General features: G+C 54.9%; 3 protein-coding genes across 3 annotated transcripts; all 3 read right to left on the reverse strand.

Moving 5' to 3' along the window:
- Positions 1 to 1207: 1207 nt before the first annotated feature.
- On the reverse strand, positions 1208 to 5087 carry BESB_059340 (uncharacterized protein; the record flags this gene model as incomplete). The annotated part of the gene is made up of 4 exons (XM_029364348.1): positions 1208 to 2222; positions 2723 to 3296; positions 3835 to 3961; positions 4386 to 5087. The coding sequence occupies 4 exons, from the start codon at positions 5085 to 5087 to the stop codon at positions 1208 to 1210; spliced, it is 2418 nt and encodes an 805-aa protein (XP_029219056.1).
- An 8093-nt stretch (positions 5088 to 13180) lies between these two features.
- BESB_059350 (uncharacterized protein) lies at positions 13181 to 14035 on the reverse strand (the record flags this gene model as incomplete). Its single annotated transcript, XM_029364349.1, has 2 exons — positions 13181 to 13257; positions 13306 to 14035. The coding sequence occupies 2 exons, from the start codon at positions 14033 to 14035 to the stop codon at positions 13181 to 13183; spliced, it is 807 nt and encodes a 268-aa protein (XP_029219057.1).
- Positions 14036 to 14436: 401 nt separating this feature from the next.
- On the reverse strand, positions 14437 to 17173 carry BESB_059360 (uncharacterized protein; the record flags this gene model as incomplete). Its single annotated transcript, XM_029364350.1, has 2 exons — positions 14437 to 15809; positions 16147 to 17173. 2 exons carry the CDS (start codon positions 17171 to 17173, stop codon positions 14437 to 14439), a joined length of 2400 nt encoding a protein of 799 aa, XP_029219058.1.
- Between the last annotated feature and the right edge of the window lie 5740 nt (positions 17174 to 22913).

Raw genomic sequence — 22913 nt, forward strand, 5'->3', positions numbered from 1 at the left:
CTAATCGGCACACTGCCGGGCGCCGTAGTCGTAGTGATTAGACGGCGCCGTAGGTCGCTGAGCCCCGCTTACATGTGTATCGAAACCGCGCGAAATACATGAAAACATGTGCGCAAGACTACATGTCTGCCTGGATACGGCTAAATGCGGAGAGCACTGAGCGCTCGCCGGCAGCAAGGGGCTCTAGCGAGCGATACCCGCCACGTGCATCTACCCTTATATATATATATATATATGTATATGTATGTATATGTATATGTATATTCGCCAACGTGCAGTAGCCGCTCATGAGCAGACCGACGCATGAGCGCGTGTGGGGGCTCTGTGTAAGCAGCAGCAGTGCCGTTCTGAAGTGACACACATGAAGCCGCTCAACCCGGAAAAAGACAAAATGTTTGGTACTTGGTGGAGACGCCTTCATGGTCCTCCTTGTCTGCGTCCGCGCGTATTGTAGTGAACACCTTTAGCCTGCTCCTCACCGCCGTGTTTGCAGCAAACATGCCGCACAAGAGCTGTCTGGAGGCCCCTTTCTCAATGCCTGTCTATGTCTGCCTCGCAATATGGTCGCGAGCTGAAGCTTCATTCTGGCCATCCAACGAAGCGTGGCTTTATACGGATATGAATATATACATATATATATAAACAAGATAATACATGCAGGGAAAAGTCGAAGCGTGTGCAGCAGCAGATAGCTGGCGGAATCCCCGTTCAGATTATACGTGGACGAGGCGGGGCCTGCGACCCGCGCACAAGGAAGCATCCGTCTACGTGTCTGCGTCGCCGTAGTTCGCTGTGAAGCTCGGCCTGTGCTGGCTTACGGCATATCATCATGCACGATGTATAAATATATATATATATATATATATATATAGGGTATTCGTCAGGGCGCACGAACACGCGAGCGTTCCCGAGAGGTGAGCAAAAAACGGACAAACGGAGTTCACATGCGCGTTATTATTTGAAAAAAAAAAAACGTTCCGGTGCACGCATACGCTATCAGACTGCACACTGCAAGGCCACGCTATACATCCTCTTACAAGGGCATATCTGTAGACATATATATATATATATGAATGTACAGAAGTGCGAGGAAGAGTGCCTGAGAGGTGTTTGTTCTACTGGTTTCCTTTTCCGAGCGACGGGCCGCTGCTGGCTTCCCACTATTTCGTTCTACGTATTCCCTTCAGGCTCTTGGCTCGCTTCCGCATTAGCCTGAGTTTCTCTCAGCCATTTCATTCAGCTCCTTCTCTAGCTGGAAGAAGCGCGATCTGCTCTCCTCGAGCGCTTTGTTGCACCTTGCCGCAAGCGCCTCCCACCGCTCCCACACAGTGTCTTCCTGCGCTTCCTTCCCTGTCTCGTCTCCGCGGTCACCTCGGCTTCGTTCGCGATCTGCCCCTTCGAGGCTCGCTCGAGTTCCGCTACCTGCTTGGGCTGCGGCGTGGCTGCTCGCCGCGGACTGCGGCCTACCCCTGCTGGGCGCTCCAACCGCCGGCGATTCACCCGAGCGGGCCTGTCCCGTTGCTACATGCTCATCCTCGGCAGCCCTCGTGTCTACGCTGTCCAAATTCTCACGAGCCTGCGACTGCGTCACACTCTGGTCGGCGCCACGTCCGCCACGCACTTCGGCCTCTGGGCTCGAGATGCACACGCATGCGTCCCCCGCGTTTCCTCCGCAGTCGACAGCTGAATGCCGCGCCATTGCTCGCTCTTTGAAAGGCGAGGGCAGAGGCGCAATCCATGTCGCGGAATCAAGGAGAACGGGCATAGCGACGCGGCCGCCATTACTCAGCTCGACGATGTATCTGCCGTTGTCGCGTCCTCTCTCCTCGTCCTTCGTCGCGCGCCCCCGGCGCCGTGATGCGTCTGCTTCGTGTGTCTCTCTCTTACGCGTGTCGCCTGCGGCCGTGCGCGGCTCTGCACTGCCGTCGCGTTCCTCGAAGCCGCTCTCGCGTCTCGCGTCAGGGAGTCGCAGCGCCTCCTGTTCTTCGCTCTGCTCTCCATGACACGGAGACGCAGCACTTGAGAAAGCGGCATTCGTCGGGGCGCACTCGGCAGCCGAGGCGCCAGAACGAGTCTCAGCAGATTCCGGGGAAACCGGCGAGAGCGACGAAGCGTGCAGCAGAACCGCACGGTGTGTATACGCCCGAGCGACGCGCATGAGGTTCAGTGCATCCGCCAGAGATCGGCAGCAAATGTGGAGAATTGGGGACTCCACTTTCAGCCTGAAAGCGAACAGCGCGCAGGCATTCGGACATCTCACGTCAGCAATCGTCGCCGCACACACGAACAGGCGAGCCGCTGAGTCTGCGCAACGAAGGTTTGCCTCAGCTCAAGGCGTGCACACGATGCTAACTTTCTGTACAACAGTTACCAGGCTCGACGCAAAACCACTCCGTGTGAATCTATGGAGGTGGAGAATGAACGCCGGGACAAGCACAGAAACAAAGGATGGAAAATTCCACGCCAAGACAATCCCGGTCGGTGCTACGGGTGGCTGCACGACTCTGCGTCAAAGTGAGGCACTCAAATTACGCATGCGCACACGGCGTATTCAGCTTCACTTAAATCCTCAGAGAGTTCTCAACCTGGCGGTTTCAGGGGTTGGTGCTTCAGAGCGTCATGCCAATAAAGGTGCATGCAAGGGGGTATGGGTGTCTTTGGCTGACGACATCCGGGCGTCTCATGTGCGAACTTTGCGAACACGGGTCGGAAGCCGCCGCACCAGATTTCGTCGCACGGAATCGGGCACGCCACGATGGCGTGGAGGAGGCGGCGGGCGTCTACGGTCTGGTGATGGTTCAGAAGAAAGACGAAAGAGTGCTTTTTTCTTCTTCCGTCTTCGCCGAGCTGCCCTTCCGCAGGCTCGTCTCCCGTCTTCTGCGACGCCCCGGGAGGCTCCTGCTGCGCTGCGTCAGTGGCTGAGGAAGAGGCAGGCGCGCGAGGCGCCGCAGGAGAGGCAGCCTGCGAGAGCGACGCAGACCCTGAAGGCGAACACGAGGGCAAGCGCGCCGAACTTGCAGCCGACAGAGACAGCGGCGTCGGCTGTTCAGGCGACGCGTGGCTTCGCGCCGGGGTGCCAACCAGGAGGACGCGCCCCGCGCAGCTGCTGGCTGTGTAAAAGTTTTTCAAACGGTTGATAGTGTCCAGCAAAGGCCGAATCTCCTCGTCGACGCTCCCCTTCCTCGACTTGTCTCGCCGGTGCCCCGTTGGGCGCCCCAGTCTATCCGCTGCGCCCGCGCGGCCTTCCTCTCCGTTTCCGGCGTTATCATCGCCACGCCGATCTTCGTCTCGCTCGCCTGCAGAGATGCAACGCGCCGCAGCCAGCAGCGAGGCACAGCACTTGATGCCGCGGCATCTCGGGGACGAGTCGCTGCACCCAGCACCTCACTTTCTAACCCGCATGCGACGCCGCGCGGACCCTCACGTATTCGTCTTGAGGAAAAGAAAACGATTCCGCACCAGTGCATAAGGTCCCCACCACCTCTTGTGTACGCATGTTGTGTAACGGCATGCAGCAGCGTGATAGAGTTGGAGTTCCCCGAATAAACAACGCAGCGAATGGCCATGTCGGTGCCGCGCATGCATACCAACACACGCGAGTCAACCCGACGTCACACCCTTTGTGACCTTGCAAACCAGCGGATCGACAATCGTGCGCTGCCGCACGCATGCATCTTGAACATGGGCAGAGACTCCGAAGTGCGTGTACCTGGCTAGGTTCCGCGGACTGTGTGAACCCCCGCGCGCGCCAGCCGATAGCCGCGCGCAGCGCAGCTCTGGGGATGTGCTCCAATCGACAGTGCCGCGACAAACGGCACGTGAGCCAATTCTCACCAGTGCGCGACGAAGCCAATCGAGGCCGCGGAGGCCTGAACGAGGCTGGAGGAAGCGAGAGAGGAACCATGCGGGTATCCTCTTGTGTAGTATAGCGACTCTCGGGGGAAGGCTCGCGCGGAGCAATCTGCGCAAGGCACATCGAACCGCAGCGAGCCGCGAAGCGAACTGTGATCTACACATCAGAGTTACCACCTTTACTGCTCTCACGTTCGTGGTCACTCTCTCTGCTCACACACATATGATCCGTCTTGATCTACACGTTCACAGCGACGTGGGGGGAAAAAGGCAGAAGGACGGCGGACACAAAATCGCAGCCGGAAAGAGTGCGCGTCACAGAGCGAACCAGAAACGAAACGGAAAACAGCGCCACGCAGTGATGAAGGGAGACAGGTGAGAAGCTGGTAAGAAAAGGGAAACCAGGGCCGACAAAAGTGAACAGCTGCCGGTACGCATGCTCGTACGTATATATATCTTTGCATATATATATATGTATATAGTTCGCCAGGCACGTGTTGGGAAGAAGCACGAGAGTGAGAGGCGTGGCTCACCGCCGCCAGCGCCGCATCTTTGCGTTCATCGAACACAGTCTTTGTCCCGCCATCGCGCGTCGCCGGGAGAAACGAAGCCTGCCACGCGGGTGCCGTCCCCGCGCGTATTTGGCTCGTGGCTCGCTGCGAAGACCAGATGCGGCGCGCAGGCGTTGCGGAGACGCCGAGGAGACGACGCGGAGACGGACGGACAGAAAAGGAAGTCGGGCGCGACAACGGAGAGTAGACAGCGGAAGAGAGAGTGGACACGGCGGGAAGCGCGAAACGATGAGCCACACTGAGGCGGCGTCCCGTATGCTCAGGCCTTCGCGCGGAGAGAGCCCCGGCGCCATGCCATGGCAAAACAAGACGAGAGACGGCGAAGGCAGGAGAGCAGTCAACAAACGTGCGCAGCGGCAGTTGTTTGCACGTCCGCGCGGTTCTCCAGGGCTTTTCACCTGAGAGGGTCCGCAAGGTAAAACAGGAGGGACACCGCTGCCCTGCGAGGAACGCCAGAGCCGCGCACGCGAAGATCGGCGATGAGGAGCCCTGTGCTGCAGAGACACGGAAAGCAAGGTGACAGGCGGGCGTTGAACACGGATGAGCCACCGCCATGAGTTGCAGCCAGGAAGAAGGAAAAGCGGTGTGGCATGAGACGTAGAGTAGATGCAGAGAGACTAGAGCGGAGAAGCGACGAAAAACTGCAGCCGGAGCGGTCGACATGTGAAGAGCGCATCTAAATGAGGTCGGATGCAACCGCTAGGGGAACAACAGCATTCTGTCGCGGAGGGCCGGGCAAACCGTCGCCACTCGACAAAAAAAAGTCTCCTCGTGAGAGATCCGCTCGATGGCAGGGAGCGAACGCACAGTAGACCGGTACATCACTGATTCCAAGCACGGATTGCTGGAAGCGCATTCTGTCGCCGCGTAATTCGGAAAAACAGGCATTTCCCCTTCAGGCAGTTCCAGTCATACGGAACGCAGTTGTGTGTCTTGAGCCTCTCTTCTCTAAACCGCATGCTGTTGGTGGTTCCGTTTGAACACTTCGTCTTCTTCTGTAGCGTGCACCGAAAAAGATAGAAACGACACTAAGCAGATCAAATCGAGTTGCTAAAGGGCGGGTTTCTTAGGTCACAAAGTATCTGCTGTCCTTCCGAAATTTGTCTTGTCGTTGTCTCACCCGTGTGCACGCGTGGTTCGTGGACTGCATGCGCGGACGGCATGCACGACTGCATGTGCTGCCACAGCGGACGCTAGATCAACCTCTTGTTCTACGATCCGCTTCCTCCCACCTTCCTTTCTCCTGCCGGTGTCCGCGGTTGTCTGCCTTCAGTTTCCACGGTATGAGCTGTATGCATGGGGGCTGTGTTCCACCATGGCGAGGAAACAAGGAGTTGAAGGATATTTTTGAGGAAGACAGTGCTTAGCGCAAATTGTTCGGTTGTAGGCCCCCGGAACCACTACTTCATTCCTTATAGTCGCTATGCTTATAAGAGCTATGCTTATAAGGAATGAAGTAGTGGTACCGGGGGCAGAGTCATGCGGATAAAGAGCCGTAGGCGCATGCGGATATATATCGAACCTCGCCTCCAACGCCATTTTAACTTCCCCAGAGCTGGGAGTGACTCGCCCTCAATGCTGCCAACTTCCTACCGGACCGAGGAGCCGCATTCAAACGTCCTACTCCAGAGGTGGCCGCCTCTTGGGCATCCCCGGTCCACAAGGTCCTTTCTGGGTACTGGGCTGCTCGCTCTCAAAAGAATTACCTACCATGCGAGGTGCGAAGACGAAGTTTGACTCAGTCGTAGGGACCGCAGATCATGCGCGCGTGCCACTTGGGACGGACGGACGGAAGACATCAGACTTTTCCTCACTAATCACGTGCCGTAATGTGTCCATCTCGGAATAGGCAACGGTGTCCAGAGAGTGTACGCGGAACCAAGTAGTAGAGTTAACTTCCTGCCGGTGTGCACGCAGATCCAACTGATTAGGAGAACATAGTTCGGCCGGACGGCCGCTGCACCCAGTCCACGCTCCTTCGTGCGCCTCCCGCTGCTCTGGGTGTGGCATGCAGCTAAAATGGGAGAACGCGGCCGATGTCTCAGACCGTTTGTGGCGTGAATCAAAGACAGGAAACAATGACCCCACGGCCGCCTTCTTTCTCGCCATCTTGCACCTCAGTCCGCACACAGATTGCCCGCGTGTTCGTGTTGGCCTCCGGTCAGAAGGCATGGCCCGCCGCGTAGCTAGTCAGAAGCATGTCACAAGGAGCGGTGAATCGTCGTGGCAGAACCCGTGTCACGTGACCACTTACGCGCATGCCGTCAACGAACTACGGACGAAAATGGAACATATAAGGCAAAGAGAGCTTTCAGGAGGAACCGCACTGCCTCACAGTTGTTTGGCGGAGTGTTTCCGCTAAAAGCTGTGAGTGACTGAGGACTCTGCGAGGCTATTCTGAAGTCCACCCGCGCGTCACGTGTACGCCTAAGCCGCGGTCACTTACTTGCAACACCTCACACTAGGACGCCATTCACCATGATGGTTATGGGATGCGCAGCGTCTCTCGACTGTGCGCAGGCATGGTGCGCTTGGTCGATACAAAATGCAGCCGCCCTGTTCAAGGTTGTTACAAGTCTCGAATGCACGCGCCAAAGCAGAGGGTTGCTCGCTAAGGTCTGTGAAGGGGGGCGGCATGCCCCCCTGGTCTTCATCCATAAAGTCGATCCCCGGTGGACAGTTTCGCATTACGGCAGCGCGCAGAGTTTTGTCGGAAACTCTGGCGGCTGCCGCCAAGAAGGCAATTACCCAAATGCGTAATACTTGCTTTATGTAGGCCCGGACTGACAGCGCGTTCGTCCGGGGGGTCAGTGAAACAGTTCGACACTGCTCCACATTGTAACAAGCAAACCCGCAGCCTGTCCATCACAGGCGGGTGCACCTGAAACGTGCTACCGCCACCTTGCACGCGGAAGGCTCTGGTTTCGAAACGGGCTTGGGCCCGTGCGACGGACGTTCGCCCGTCGAAGAGAAGGCGGAAGTCGGAAACACCGAGGTGCCGCGGTAGGCGTTCATAGATGTGCCATGCTTGTGGCTGCCGGGGGCGCCCCTCGCATCTGTGCATGGCGTTTCGGCGGGTGCTGCGACCACGCAGTGTCACAGCAACGTGCTGCGTATGCGTCCACATTCTAAAAAGCGATGCAGAAGCAGGGAGGTGTCGTCAGAATGAATTGGAGCTCAAGCAATTCCTGAATGACGCAGTCTGGTTTTGCGGTGCAACCGTTTGCCCGTGTGGTCCGCCGTCACTCGCTTTCACATCTCCACAGAAATCCTTTTCCCATGTAGTCAGATGCTATCGTATCGTATTCAGAGAGTATTCTCTCCAGCACACACCCAGGCCACCATCATGAGGTGTGACTCTGGCCGTTCATAATCTTGACAAGGTAACACCCCCATGATTAAGCCTAAACAGGGAAGCCTCAGAGAGCAATATGTGGCAGTGGTAGTCGTGTCGTATCGTCGGCCTGCGGTTGCGCTGCCGCAGGCCCAGCCGGAGGTGAGCAGGTGAAGGCAAGGGGCCAAAGGGACGGTAAATGCGAGGAGACTCGCGGGGAGGACATCCGCGATGGGGAAACACCGAAAAAGGCCTGAACCTGTAACCGGCCAGCGACGGCAAATGCAGGCCTTTACAGAACCGGGACGTGAGATGGCAACTATACAGGGTGATAGCGTGCAACTATCGTAGGAACAAGCCAAGCAAAAACAGTGGCGAATGCAAGCAACCTGCCAACGGTTCTAAAGGACCCTCCCAGGCGCCCGATGAGTAGCGATACGGGCATCTAGGAGCCGGCACTGATTAGGCAACGAATAGCAATACACGAATAAACTGTCTGGCGATTCGTTTGTTCTTGTCTGACGCGCACAGGGAAGCAGCAGGGTCATCTGCCACGGAGTAGGTGTGAAATAAGGAAGCGGCCTAAATCATGGGTATTGGATGACACAGACCACCTGCCTCTGTTTCTGCAGACTGAGTCTGGTCGTTCTTCCATCCCAGAGCCTGCCCTTGTTGCGGCCTACAACAGCTCCCGTCAGCGGCTCCGCTGTTCCTGAGTACATTTGAACCAGAGCTGTGGGCTATCGTGCCTATTGGCATGGCAGCGGCCTCTAATGACAGAAAGCTCAAATTTCAGCCAACCAATGGCATACCTTGATGGCTTCGCCTGTAACATGTCTGGTCTTACAGGTCTCCACATTAGCGTTGCGGGATACGCTCACTCCATGCACCCGGGCCGGTGAGGCTGCCTCTGTACAGCGTCTGCCTCAAACCGCAGTCCTCATGCATCTGAGACCAGCGGAATGTACATTAAGAGCTGAGAAAAGAAAAGAGAGGACCGTCTACATAATGTTCCTTGCCGTGCGTAATGGATGCATGATAGACTGGTAGCATACAGAGGGAGAGTTGGGGGCACGCGTTGCCGGGCCTCCGCACCACTCTAGACGGCGGGCGGGGAGAGGGGGGAAATCACCTTGGGGGTGATACGTTGCCCGTGCAGCACGGCATGCTCATCACGCTTGACGAGCGTAAAGCTCGAGAAGTTAGGACGGATGCCGCCGGGCCCATGCGATATGATACGGCCATATTTCCTGTGTAACATATGTTCATTGTTCGTGGCACTTCAGCGGCGTGTAAATAGAACTGGCAACAGGTCCCACTGAGCGTTTCGCCCCCACACGCTTGTCTCTCTCTGCCTCCCAGAATCGGAAATGACGCGTGGCCTTAGCAAGAGCGGCGACTTGTGAAGCGTGCATCAGAGGAATTGGCGTTTTTACTAGCATCGTTACTCCCCGAGTGCATATAATTGCTTCATGTGTCGCCACTCGCACACTTTCAGCTGCCGTAGCATATGTGCTGTAGCATTTGCATGCGCCAGCAGCGACCGTACCCAGCGGCAACAGGGTTCTTGTGACAGAGAAGGAAGCATCCCCCGTATGTTGTATGCACCTTGAGCGGCAACAAGGCACTGTCACTCCGGTATGAACTTGTTAGCTGGTCGATATAGCTGGAAAATTATAATAGGCGCTGGATTAAGCCTCTAGCTTGAAGCTGGACTTTGCAGGAGTATAGATGTCTATAGGCAGTACTCCCGAGTGCACTTCCTGGTGACGTGCAACCGACAGCGCATGCCGTACCGAATCCGTACCACCGGGCATCGCGCTGTCCTCTGCAGGGTTTCGGCGCAGACCAGGTGAGTTCCCTGGAACAAACTTCAGCTCAGTCTTTCATGTCAACAGGTCCCACCATCTGTCCCCAGCACTCTTCTCAGCCCACGCCGCGCCATCAATCGATGGGTTCACGGCTGCTGAGATGAAAGCGAACTGTCGGACTGCTAAGAGACTTTCGGCGGCTGCTTAGAGCTACGGACGCAAGAGACCAACAGCAGCACCTAAGGGCCTGTGGTCTAGTGAAACAGCGAACTTTGCACCGACTCTTCACGCGCGAGTATCAGTCCCTGGTGAGAATATAGCGAATCAGACTTTGCAACGCTGCGGTTGAGGGCAGAGGTGCGCGTGAGAGGCTTCGCTGGGAGAAGTGGCGAATCGTTGAAGAGCAGTTTATTTTGAGGGGCGCACCGTCGGTAGGCATACTTGCACCGCTTCTCTCCCACGTTCCTTGATATCTGAATTTCTTCAATCTCTGTTGAGTGCCCGTGTGCACCCGTTAGGATGTGTTCCCTGTCTCTGGCAGTACATGAAAGCTTTTGAGACGAGGAAGAAAGGACAGGGCACGAGGACGGAATGTGCTTGATACGTTCCAGCACTCTTAGAGAAGCGCCCACCGATGCTCGGCTACATCGGCTGCAACGCATAATAACACCAGACGACATATCCGGTTACTACGCAGTGGACGCAGTTGCCGAACGGCCCCCATGTGGTCTCCGGCCCTGCCCCCATCTGCGTCAGAATAGTCGACGTAATCACCCTTTCGTATGCGCTTGATCCCGTTTACGTTCCGTGGCTTCTTACGATGTCTTCACCTCGGGCGTCGCTCCCACACTTGCTATTACCCCGTAATCGCTACCCACAATTCTCCCCACTCGGCATTCACGGTCGCCATCCCACCGCGCTGAGGAATTCTGCTCGGAGGTCGGAGCCACGGACCCGAGAAACAACGCGCGATTGGTACGTTGAACAACACGCGGCGTGGCAAACGGTAACGGAAACTCCGTCTGTCGAGGAAGACTCCGGTCCGCGTGAGATGTTACAGACCGGCAGGACCACAATTACCATAAACCGGAAACACCCTCATGAACCTTTTTGGCGACAAGCCAAAGCGCCCTCTACTGGTAGGCTGCAGATTGCAACACCAAGGAGCCAAACACGTTCACTGCGACGGTTTTCAGCGACGCCATGTCGGTGTCTGGCGTGTGTAAAGCCCATAGCTTCCTGAATGTGTCATCTAGCAATGCGCCCGACTCATGTCCCCCTGTGCGAGTCGTTCTGCACCGGATGTACGCAGCCCGCCTACAGTGAACTTCCACATGTTCATCTGCTACTGTTTACTGCAATCCCGCAATGCGCGCATATTGCTTCTGTTGTCTCTCCCTAAAACCCTGGCTCCTGCCGCCTACGAGGATGGTGCAAAGGAGAGCCGACCAGACCGTGGGGTGAACGAGTCGGCCGGCACCCCGGCGACACTGCAAACAGCGCGCATCCGCTGCCACTGGTGGGATTACTCTGCGACCAGGTATGTAAAACCATTCCTGAACCCTCAGGTCTTTTTCTGGAGGATGCGCATCATGCACGACACTCCTACCGTTGGAATCAAGTGACTTCCATGCCGACTACTGCCCTTTACGTTATCTCTACTTTTCCCAGTAGTGCATCGTTCGTGTCCCGCTGGCGTTTTCGTAACTCTACGCATTCAGTGCATCGGTGAAAAGCCTCAGCCAAGTTCCTCACCGCATATTATAGTCTCACGTGAAACTGTCCGCGGGGCGTTTGTGTCAACGTCTGGTTGTGATCCTTGAGATTTGGTCGTCATGGTGCTGCCATATCGTAGTTACCGTTTGCGCATATCTGTATAATGGCGGGAGATCCAGGTCATGAGGGAAGGCAAATTGGGGTCTCAGTGAAGGTGAAGGATGTGCATAACGATCTAGCGCCACAGAAAGGCAGGGGTGCAGTCGTCACGTGGCGGGACCTCAACAGGTTCCTCTAAATCGTTTTACCGCGATGATGGCAGCAATGCGGTCCCTAATTGTGGTTCTAGTTTCTTCAACAACCACGAGTAGTGATCGACATGCCTGCGGACAGGATTACCGACCGGAGTTGATTAAAAAGAAAAATAAAACAGGAATAGTCAGTGCTGCAGTAGATATGCGGGCAAGCGGCGCAACACATTAAGTATCGCTTCCTGGGACTGGTGGGGGCACCCATTTCCTCGGAAAGATTCACTGCTGCATCCGTCGCCATCAGACAGCAGCAGACTTGCCCACTTCAGGCTTGGCACTCCCCTGCTGTGACAAGCGGGTCTCGCCGATTTTGTTACTACAACCCACCCAAACGTCACATTCACATCTCCATCGAAAATGCGGGTTGGCACCTCTCCCCGATACCGCCCCGCCACCGTTCGCCGCGACTTCAAAGCTGCGAGCGCAGACTCTTACACATATACAGAAAAACGTTCATTATTTGTGACTCTGCTTGATCAACCGGGTACATCCTTTGCCGTTGTCATGTTCTCCGCGTGCCATGACAATTCATGCAAGTTTCCCGGCAACATGCCTCATGCCATTCGCAATTCCTCTACGGCAGTGGACCGGCGTCTTGCCGAATTCCTTGGGACAGCTTAGAAGTGAGCTGAAGGCGGCTTTGGCAACTGCAAGACGGACGTTTGCACGCACCGACTGGCAGTGCATGCCACCTGCCAGGCCGCTGACGGGACTCCGAGTCGGCATCCTTCTCCGTACGCAGCGATAGCTAGCATCCGCGAGCAAGCAGCAAGCAAACAACCCATCTGTGTTATGCTAGGACAAGACCAGCCCACGGCTCGTGTTTTTTGAAGGCGGGTAGAACCCCAGTACTGGCCGCGATGGCCCAGGTTCCCCAGTAATGTGTAGAAAACCGTTCGTCATTGTATCCTTCGAAGAAAATCTACGTGGTAGAACGGCAGACTACCGAAGGTTCGCGTAGGCATCGCTCGTGATCTACCCGGCGCCTCCTCGCAGAGCCCAGTCCGGTAATCCTTTGCCACTGTACTTAGCGTTACGTTTTCGAACGACAAGAGGCTGCCGACGTCAGTTAAGTGTGTCACGAGTGATTCACAAGTATGGGGCAGTGAGCGTTTTTTACTTTGTCTCACAGACAACGGTCACGTGTGCGAGCGGTGAAAGCGCGGCCTCAATATGCCTGCAGATTTGTCGCCTCCCCTCACAGAATGGTGAATCAGACAATGCATGTATTGTTCAATCAGAGAACAGATTGTGAATACGAGAAAAGAGGGTCACCTGATTCTCAAGGAACACTTCGGCACGACTGCCCCATGAGTCGTACCAGTGGGGCCGTTCCGTCTCGTCGAGGTGCCACGCGGAAAGCTGGCGTAGTCCTGGAAGGCAAGGTAGAGAGAGTATTGACAACGCCACGAATGACAGGTGGGGAGCAACCAGTATGCATGCATCCTCGCGCAGGTGGCTGCTGACGAAATACCGCAGCAAACGAGAGTCCAAGAAAAAGGCGAACTGCATACAGATGTGGACTCGTCCACGGATGGATAGGCGAGCACATCGTATACACATGCCTGTGCCAGGATCGCATGGCTATACCGCAAGCCTGTGATTAACTTTCAGGGCGTTATCCGAAAGGAAATACCAAGTATATTCAGGGAAGGCTGCGCCTGCAAAGCAAGAGACACCACGAAAGCATCGCTCCCCTCCACTGTTACCTTCTCTTCGAGCCTCTAGGAGCTCATACGCTGTTTGAGCTACTGGCACGCAGCAAGCTTTGTTGACAAGATCATCTTCTCCGTCGTCAGTCTCCTGATCCCAATCTGCCTCTTCTTCTCTCGCATACGCCATAGTGTTCCGTCCCCTCATGCGGCGGGCGACTACATGTTCAGCAGAGCAACTGGTCTCGCTTGTTGTCTCGTGGGGTCCCTTCGGTGGTCGTTCTGCGTTCAGATCTTCACGGTTTCGCGTAGGAAGACTAGAATCCCCGGCCTGTTGTTCTTCGAATCCTTCTGTGTCCCTACGTAGTAACTCTGCTTCCCTTCTCATAAGAATCTCCAACCGCCAGAGATGGTGACACAATTTCTCTTTTGGTTGTGCTGAACACAGTTGGTGACCTGGATTGCTCACTTTCTCGCCATCACAGCCCGTCCCCCCGCTTCCCTCTCCCTTTTGACGATTCGCTCCCTCTGTTCCTTGCCGTTCTTCGTCTCTCTGCTCTTCTCTTTCTTCCCGCTCTTCTCGTTCAAGCCCGCGGCGCCTCGTGTGCATGGAAGTCACCAACTCGTCAACGTTTGGGTAAAGCGAGATGTGCAGGCAGTCTAGGAGACGGGATGAAAAATGAGGCGCTCCCGTGCGCAGCAGAGCCTCATACGGTACCTCGAACAGGCGAAGGAGAAGCCTACGCGTGACTTCGTCGGGGTCGTCGTCCGGTGGCTCAAACGACATTGTTAACGTGTCGTACGGGTTTCCTACACGCAGCAAAACCACACAACCAACTGGCAACACCTTGGCACAGCGTGTCCAAAAGTCTAAATCTGGCGTTAGAGCTAGCCCATGTCATCGTTCTCTGGTCCAGCAAACAGGAATCACGCGCCACGCAGTCTGGTATGGAACGGGTCAAGAAGAAACAAGCTTGGTTTTTCATCAGCACAGAGAGCACGGGGCTGCCAACAAGTGCCTGCAGTACGATGGAAGCCTAGGCACGTGGTCACACATTTCTCTACATAATCTTGAAACAAATTTCTACGCGCACATTTTAGAAAGACATGCGTGTGCTCTTTGCGTGAGTGCGCGAATTTACAAGACGATGCAGGGCCGTAACTGCGCCTCATGTTTAGGCGAATGATTCAGCTGGGCGCCCCGCTGGAGGATAGACGGGAGCATCTGCTCTGTACCGTTCCTCTCGAGCGTGAAGTTCCAGTTCCCGCAGCAGGGGGCCTCTCCCGGGTGACGGCAGCGTCTTGGTCAGCACTGTTGTCCTTCGTGTGCGCGTGGTTGTTTTCGAGAGCGAAGAAGGAAGACGTGGAAAATCCGTAATGAGCAAAAAGTTCCCACGATTGCATCGGCCCGTAGAACATGAAAAGCTGTGCACCTGGAGGAACGTGTGCCTGGACGACCATGCGGGCGCTTCGCGTGGCGCTATCGAAGAAAGGAAAAGCACACTGGGAGTGAACGTGGTGATTCATCATGTCTGCAAAGAGAAGGAATGTTGTGGGGTGGTCGGGAACACAAATCACAGGAGCAGGGTCTCCTTCTTGTGCGTCTCCTCCAGCAGAACCCGGAGAGCACCGCGGCATGCCTCCCGACGACGAGCTGCAGAAACGAGCTCTATAAACCGGTGGGTCATTTCGGCGTTCGCGGAGTTCAGGGAGGAAAGGAACCGAGTCTGAGTCACTCGCAGCGTCTTCTTCCACTGCTCCTCTGGACTGTTCTCGACCTTCCACCGCGCCAGGTCCGCCTGACCGGGCTCGCCCGGTGCGACCTCCAGACGATGTCTGTGGGTGTAGCATTTCCAAGTCACCGCAGACTTTTGCTCTTTTCATTGACCCTTCTGGCGCCGCCGCGTTGTCTCCATTTTCTGCCCCGCCTACGAGCGCGGCGCCTTCGGTCTTCGAACTCTCTGAGCCACTCTCGTTTCCACTGACAGTCGCGCGCTTCTCCTTGGCCGCAGTGAGCCCGCCGTGCCAGGAATATTCTTTAGTCCCCTCATTCGCTGCGAAGTGTTCGTCGCTATTGCTTTCGTGCACGTCCTCCCCTCCCGCGGGTCTCTGCACTTCTTCGTGGTTTTCTGCGTTCGTCTCTTCGCTACGTTCCTCCACCTGCCAGCCAGGTAGGACAACTGGAGGAGGCACCTTGACGGAGAACGCCCTCGACCCCATGAGGCTCTGCGCCCATATGAATTTCTGTAGATCCAAAGACTGCAGAAACGCAGAGATCTCCGCCCAGTGGGCCCTTAGTTTCTCTTCGTCGGTGTCGTCGCCTGCATTGCCTTCCATATGTGAGTCTCTCGCCTTCTCGCAGAAGCACAGAGCCACAAATTTTTCGTAGGACCCAAAAGTGTCTCTCAGTACAGGGAGAAGACGGCGAAACAGAGAAAACGCCTTCAGCTGGCTCTCGTCTATGGTCCGCATCAAAGGGGTATCTCCCAGAAATTCCGGGAGTTCTGGAGGGCCAACAAGGAGGGGCTGCTGAGTCTCGTCGCGGGGCGGCGGGAGCATGTCTTGGAAAAAAAAAGCGAAATGTCGATTTCTCTCCTCGTTCGACTTCGAAAAGAAAATACAGCAGGGTCACTGTATCCGTGTCAACAAGTGGGACAGACGCAGAGGAGCACAGAGAAGCTTCTCTCTGCGAGGCTGAAGGGGAAAGCGGGACGGAGAACGCAGTGCATTGTCCACTCTCGGGACCGTCATATCCTGTTTCATCTCCGGTGGTTTCCCTATCGCACGTCGCAGATACCGTTTTCTGGTACTCCAAAGCATTCGTTTCGTCAGGCGTCTGCGACGGACGAAGGGAAAGAAGAAATTTTACAATATGAGAGAAAACCGGATCCTTTAAACCTGCATACACGTTCAGCATGGCTTTCTCCGGGACATCGACAACAGGTGTGCCAGCTGGAATCGACTCCGAAGCCATAAGCCCTCGCCCTGCTCCCGGAATCTTCACAATTTGGATGGATGGATGTATATGCACTCCCAGTTTCTTGGCTTCCTCATGATACTTCTTTGTGAAGGAAACGTCGACCTCTGCATCTGCTCCCACCGGCGCGTTGGCTGGGGCGCAGAAGCGATCAATCAGATGCTGCATATGGCTGATGTACTGACGGAGTGTGACCGCTCGGTCCGGCGGAGACGAGGCAGGGCTAGCCGAGCTCGAAGAAGCAGAGGGCCCCAGTGACACAGCGGCATATTCCGCCATCGGCGGGATTGCGGCGTTTGTCTCACCTTCCCTGAGGGAGAGGTAGCGGAGGCGGTTCTGAATTTCAAAGAGGGCACGCCGGAGGTTCGATGGAGATTCACATCCACTAAGTAACCCCCATTCTTCGAGCACATCGGGTGCCATCACAATGGGGAGGACCCCAGCAGCTCCTCGCACCTCCGGGGGCATTCGGCTGTCCTCACTGTCTGTCCCTGTGTGTTCAGTCACGCCATCGTGCTCTGCGCATATCTCGGAGACATCTTTCGCCTGCGTTGACGCCCCCTTCTTTCCATCCCTTCGCTCTCGCCTCCGTCGCCTTGCCTCTTTGTGCAGCTCCAGTGCGACCGCGTCTGCAAAGTAGAGATCTTGGTCGCTCATGTAGCAAATACGGAAACTGTCAATGAGCTGTGCGCACAGGCATCGAAGAGCGCGGGGAGGCAGTTCCGTTAGAGGGAGGTACGCAACCGTGGACGGAAGTCCTAAGCGCGTCAGGAGCTGCTGCCGAAATTTCAAACGAGACGGGCATGATGTTTGGTCTGTAAGGGGCAGAACCAGAGGCAATGCCTCTGTGGAAGGGCACGCGAGGCAGGGCGGAGGCGGAGGAGGAGACGGTGGGGGAGAAGGTGAGGCAGGAGGAGACGAGTGACGAGAGCACGAGCGAAGCGCCATTTTGCCGGGGAAGGAAGCGCAGAGGGTGCGTCGATCGAGAAGAGACGTGCCAAACCACGGCGCAAGGAGAAAGAAAACACGGTTCAAAGCAGATACAGCTGAGCCCTCGAGGGGGCACGAGGCTCCGGCGCAAGCGAGGGAAACCCAGATTTTCCCTCCACACACCAGAAAGGCAGATTTACCAGGGACATCAGCTCTCTGGTCGGTCCGGAGAGCTTACACTGCTGACGTAGGCATTGTGATACGCACTCTACATCATGAGTATACGCTCACTTTTTGTACACCACTGTTCATGCCCGCGCATGCGGATATATGCGTGTATTTGTTGAGTCCCCACGACTTCTCACGCCGCTTTTGCGTGTTAGGCGCGGTCAAGTGCTGCCCGCAAAGAGTAGGGTACGCGAATCACCGCGCGCAGGGAGAGTCTCTCTTTGAGCCCAGTCCAGAAGTTTCCAGATAGAGAACAATGACGAAAGGACGAGGTTGAGAAACAGAAAACATGGGGCGCGTTTGTGCGGTCTCGTTGGCGAACCAGCGGACAGAGTCGAAAAGGCGAGATTGCTCGGGCGTTTCTGGGCTCTGGTCTCCTGCTGTCGTCGCGCGCTTCTCTCTGCTAACGCGAGGGAGACTCACCCCTCCCGGTAGGAAAACGAAAAAAAAGGAGTTAAACGGCATGTGTCTGTATCGGAATCGTCGAACCAAAGGACAGCAGAGAACAGGCGATGTGCAAAAGGCGGCGCAAGACGCGACCAGTTGGCCGCGCCGTCATCGCGTCTGCCCTGTCTCCTCGTGAGCCCCTCAACTCGAGGTGTCTCCATGTGCTGGGCAACGGCGCCGTCTGGCAACCTCGGCGGGGCAGAGGTCAAACACGAGAATGATTTGTGACATAAACAGTGATAGCGAAGGGGGGTATCAGAGGCGAATTCGGCAACCGGTCTTCCGTATTTGGCATTTTCCGTCGACACGTTTGATTATCTCAGCTGCTGTACTCACCTCCGCGCCGGTCTAAAAATATACAATCCAGCTAACCAAACATCGCAAATGTTGCTACTCCTCATCGATATCGCGCTTTCGATCTACTAGAGGAGCTGGATGAAGAAGCTGTTGAGAAAAAGTTTTTTAGTCCCACTGAGCATTTTCCCACACGACGTGGAAACGCATTACGCGTTTCGTGCAACCCCAGCGATCCCCACTACCCGCTCCACGCCAACAGGGCGCGATCAACGATCTCGCAGCAAAATGGACACAACCATGTAGTAAGATTTTGCGCACATCGGAGAAGCATGCCCTGTGGAGATGTGATAAAACTGGTGGGCAACTTTTATACACAAGCATGGCACACGTTCCCTGGTACTTTGAAGCGTGCTCGCTCTAGTGTCACTTCTGAAAAAGACTCCTCATTTGTTTTCTTCGCCAGGTGGTTGCACTCGCTTGTTCTTCGAAGCCGAAGGTGGGGAGGCCACAGAAAAGGCAAGGTGGAAAGGTTCGTTAAGTTGTAGTTTACTCCAGACAGGCGGGTTCGTCCCCTCCGTGCCTATGACTACGGTGGTCGTGGGGCGACCCGCCGGCTCTGTGTCCGCCAGTCGTAAACGCGACGCGCAGTGAGTTTCTACCTGAGCGATTGAGCGTCTCTCCGAAGCATAATGGAGTGACCAATCTCGGTTGGATACGTGCAGGTACTTCCAGCCGGGTAGTTAACGATGACGTCAGCAGACATATACATACGAAGCCAACGTAGGGAGTTTGCCACTGCACGCTGGAAGGTAGTGGGCATCGTTTCATTATTCGTTATCTGAGCAGGATCGCTCTACTCAGAACGGGAAGATCGGGGACCCGCTCGCTCGTCTCGGAAAGAGTAGCTGGCGTTGGGGTTCTGAGCGCACTTCTCTGACGACACGGTGCCTCTCCGTTTGTGCGTCAGCTGTTGCGTTCTCTTGCCTGCCTTTGCGTCGTCATACGGCTGGCTACCAATCTGTTCCACTACATCTCTAATTGCCAGCGAAATGGATTGTGGAACCCGTAGGGAAGTTCACTCATCACGAGGGCTGCTTTTCGCTGTGCGACGCAGCCAAGGGCGGCCTATCATGTGCTCTTGCTTATATTAAACAACATAAAAAATGTGTTAAAATTTTATAGGTTTGCTTGTCATCATGGGTTATGCCGTGGGACCCTACTCGGGGCTGCGCTTGCCAGCAGACAAGACTGTGCTGAGATTTTCATATCCTGCGGTTGGCTCGTCCGGACTGGCGGTCTATAGGTGTACGTACCAGAGAACGCTAAACGTGAATCACGGGTTAGTCCGCCCCTCACTCCCATGTAAATTGAGAGCGAGGAGGGGAACTTTCTCGCCACGACGCCCCAGCACTGGATGATAGATGAATTGCTCCCTTGAGTGCTGGGCAGTAAACTCCTATGTGAATCCTCCGGCTTTTCACAAGTTTAGCAGTAATAAGCATAGGCTCATCCGTACGCGAATATATATCGAGGTGCTTGAACACCTAGGTGGGCATGCTTGTGTCTTCACTTACTCGGGGATCGGGGTCTACGTGTATGATTCGGAGCAGGGGCAGGTGCGGTATGCTTCGAAGATCGTGAGTCTGAAAAAGATATCTTTCCTGCCGTTTTGAAGCTATCGGCTGTCCTCCGGGGTGTACGGCATTCTTCGCGGCGGACCAAGTGCCGGTTCTGCGCGCTCCATACGCGCACATGCATATATATATATATATATATATATATGTCCACTGGTCCTATATGGTATAACCACGAGGAGCTACGATTCGACGTTCCCCATGTCCCACCGTGTTTAGTGCGTGTGAGTCCTCGTTCCCAGTAATCACCATGTTAGCGCCTTACTGCGGGAATTCACTGGCTCAGTCGCGCCGCGACTCCGGCTGTGGGGCCAGTGCAGAGGAAGGGGCGAGGTGCTACTACATTGATGTTGCGTTTGACGTTGTGAACGAGTTAGATGTGTCACCCGCGTTCCTCAGACCTGGATCAGCTCCGGTGGACAATTTGCCTCTGAGTTTCCGCGGCGACAGAAACGCAAGTTCTAGAGACTCAGAGCAAGCAAGGAACAATGGAAGACGTGAGCAGACGGAGGAGGGTATAGGAATTGCTAGTCTTGGTTGTACAGGTTCGCGTTTGTGGTCGCCTGCGAAACTTACGAAATCGGGGTTCGCGGAGAACAAGTCGAGCAGTGGGAGTTGTGCATGCTCTTCTTTACTTCTGTCGGAACAAACGCCTAGTGCCTGCGTGTTGAAAGGAGGTGTAAATGACAAAGGAAGCAGCGGCGGTCGTGACCGCGGGGGCGATAACCAGGCATCGGTGGAACCATGTGTGATGGGGTGGTGTAGCCCATGGGCAGAGCAAGTGGAGGGGGATTTCTATGTTCACCATTCAATGCCCAGCGTGTTTTCATCCCACATTGTGCTCGCTGCTTGTATATTCCTCTTTTCCTTTCTCGTCCAATTCGTCCTTCTTTCTCTCGCGGGAAACATAATGCTTTCTCACATCAGTCACAATTGTACCGAGGTTTGGCCTTTTTCGCAGGTGAATCCTGTCGGAGAAAGCGCTGCCACTGGGGATCATGTTTCAGCAGCGGAGCAACAATCGTCTTCTCGTAAGAGAGCCGTGGGCCAAATTGGATATCATATTTGCACTGATGGTAGATCGGCGTCCAGTGCCTCACCTGTTATTTTCAGTAATGACGGGCTCTTTCCACAAAGTGTGCTGGTGTGCAATGTGCTATACCTTGTCTTTCTCTTCTTCTCGCTTCTCCGGTTCTTTTTCCTCACACCACGCTTGGCATCAGCGGTGATAATCCGATTCTGTATGTGCGTGTCTATCGCCTTTATCTTCCGAGGAGTGTCATCGTTGCTGGTGGCACTGACGAGGAACCTCACTGGCGATACGTCGTTTCCCCGAGGGGGGGATAGGGGACTAAGGATTCTCCTGGACGCCACCGGTCTTTGGACGTTCCATAGCGTCAGTACCGGTATCTGTCCTATTTCTTCACAGGGCCTGGTTGTATGGATTCTTGTGTCATTCTGGGGTTTCTACACAAGCAAGCGTTTCTGTCTTGCCTTCATTGTTGCCCCCGGCTTTGGCGTATTTCTCTCCATTTGCCGGTTGTCTTCGGTGTGCGAGCTCATCGGTGATGCGGTAGGGTCCTTTTTTGTATGCCTTGTGTGTATCCATTACCACGTGCTTCTTGATTTAAGTGTCCGACGCTACGTTAGCACCAAGTCCTTCTCCCGTTCGGCCGATTGTGTTTCCACTTTTAGGGAACGCTGTGTTGGGGGCGACACACTCATAGAAGTTGTGACATTTGTTGAGGCTCTCAGCTTGCGACTGGATTACGTAATGTGTGGGTGTTCGAGATCCTGTCTCGCCTGTATTCAGCTGCAGCAGCCAGTTTGTGAAGAAGATGCATCGCCAGGACCCTCCTTTGAGAGTCGCATTGTTCTCGCGTACGCAGGAAGCGGCGATTTCGACGCCACAAATTTCCGTGCTGTGGTGCGCACTTTGGTGTCTTGGGGGAGTGGGCTTGTGCAGTGTCTAGGCCGCCACACGAAAGGCAATGGAACGCAAACAGCACTTGGCTGTGAAGTTAAAGTTTTTGCCTTCCCCAGCAGAGAGGGAAATGATAGAGGTATCAGTGGGCGGCGTTGCTTGAACTCAAACATTCTTTTTACATGGAGCGAGCATGTGGCGCGTTAATATTCATACACCAAGATGTATTCTGTTAAACGCTGTGGTTCAAAAATGTGTAAGTTGCTTGTTGACAGCAAGCAAGCAATCATGGTGTCGATGGCTCCATAGTTGTGATCAGGCTGCTGCTTATCTTGTTGCCGTATTTTGCGTGACGTGGTTATCTTTACCTGCTTTTTGTTTGATGCGCTGTGCACGTGACGACAATCACTGTGCACATGCCGGCAAACCGCGACGCACATCACTCTTCTGTCCAGCAGCACAACTGTCCCTATTTCTGTGATTTGTCAATGAGCGTCATTGTGGCGTCTTTTCGGGCAGTATGTCTAAAGTCGAGTTTTTCCATGCTGTGTTTTTCAGTAGTTTTTTTTTGGGGGGTTGCCAGAACAGAACAGTGCCTTCATACGGTTCAGCACTTCACCGGCTCAAGAGGCAAACATTCCCGTACTTGAGCGTATTAACGCAGGTGCCGCGTTACGTAGGTGTCAGAGTTGTATGCGAGTGTTACTGTTCGTAGGACGTGTGTGTGCAAGAGTGTGTGCGATCGCCATCCCAGGGGTTTCGTGGTGAAGAGTGGAAGCCGTAATTTGCCAGGTTTTGGTTCTAGATTCTTTATGGTATACCACCTGTATAGACTCAAGAACAAAAAGAAACGTTTGCGTTCCTTCTACCGGTACGTGGCCGTGGGACTGTACGGTCTGGTCGAAAAGATGCCAGCGACGATGATGTCGAGAAGTCTGACTGTCGAGACCTCGTAACCGCCTTTTCAATAGGTGGCGTGAAGCATATATACGGTGTATCGGGTACGCGGCGGAGCATATGTGTAGCTAAGCGTGATTGTGCGCTCCTACATGTGGAAGTCATCAGCTTTTGTACAGAACCTCACACAGCAGCTTGTGGATTAGACAAGAATAGCACTCAAGAAAGCGAATAACGTTCTCTCACGAGAGTATATGCAGTGAATGGGCGCGGCCATCTGCGAGACCGCGTAATAGCATGAAGGAAAGGGCAAGCGAGCGCGCACGCACGA

The sequence above is a fragment of the Besnoitia besnoiti genome, chromosome V (genome assembly GCF_002563875.1).
Source record: "Besnoitia besnoiti strain Bb-Ger1 chromosome V, whole genome shotgun sequence".
NCBI classification, from domain to species: domain Eukaryota; phylum Apicomplexa; class Conoidasida; order Eucoccidiorida; family Sarcocystidae; genus Besnoitia; species Besnoitia besnoiti.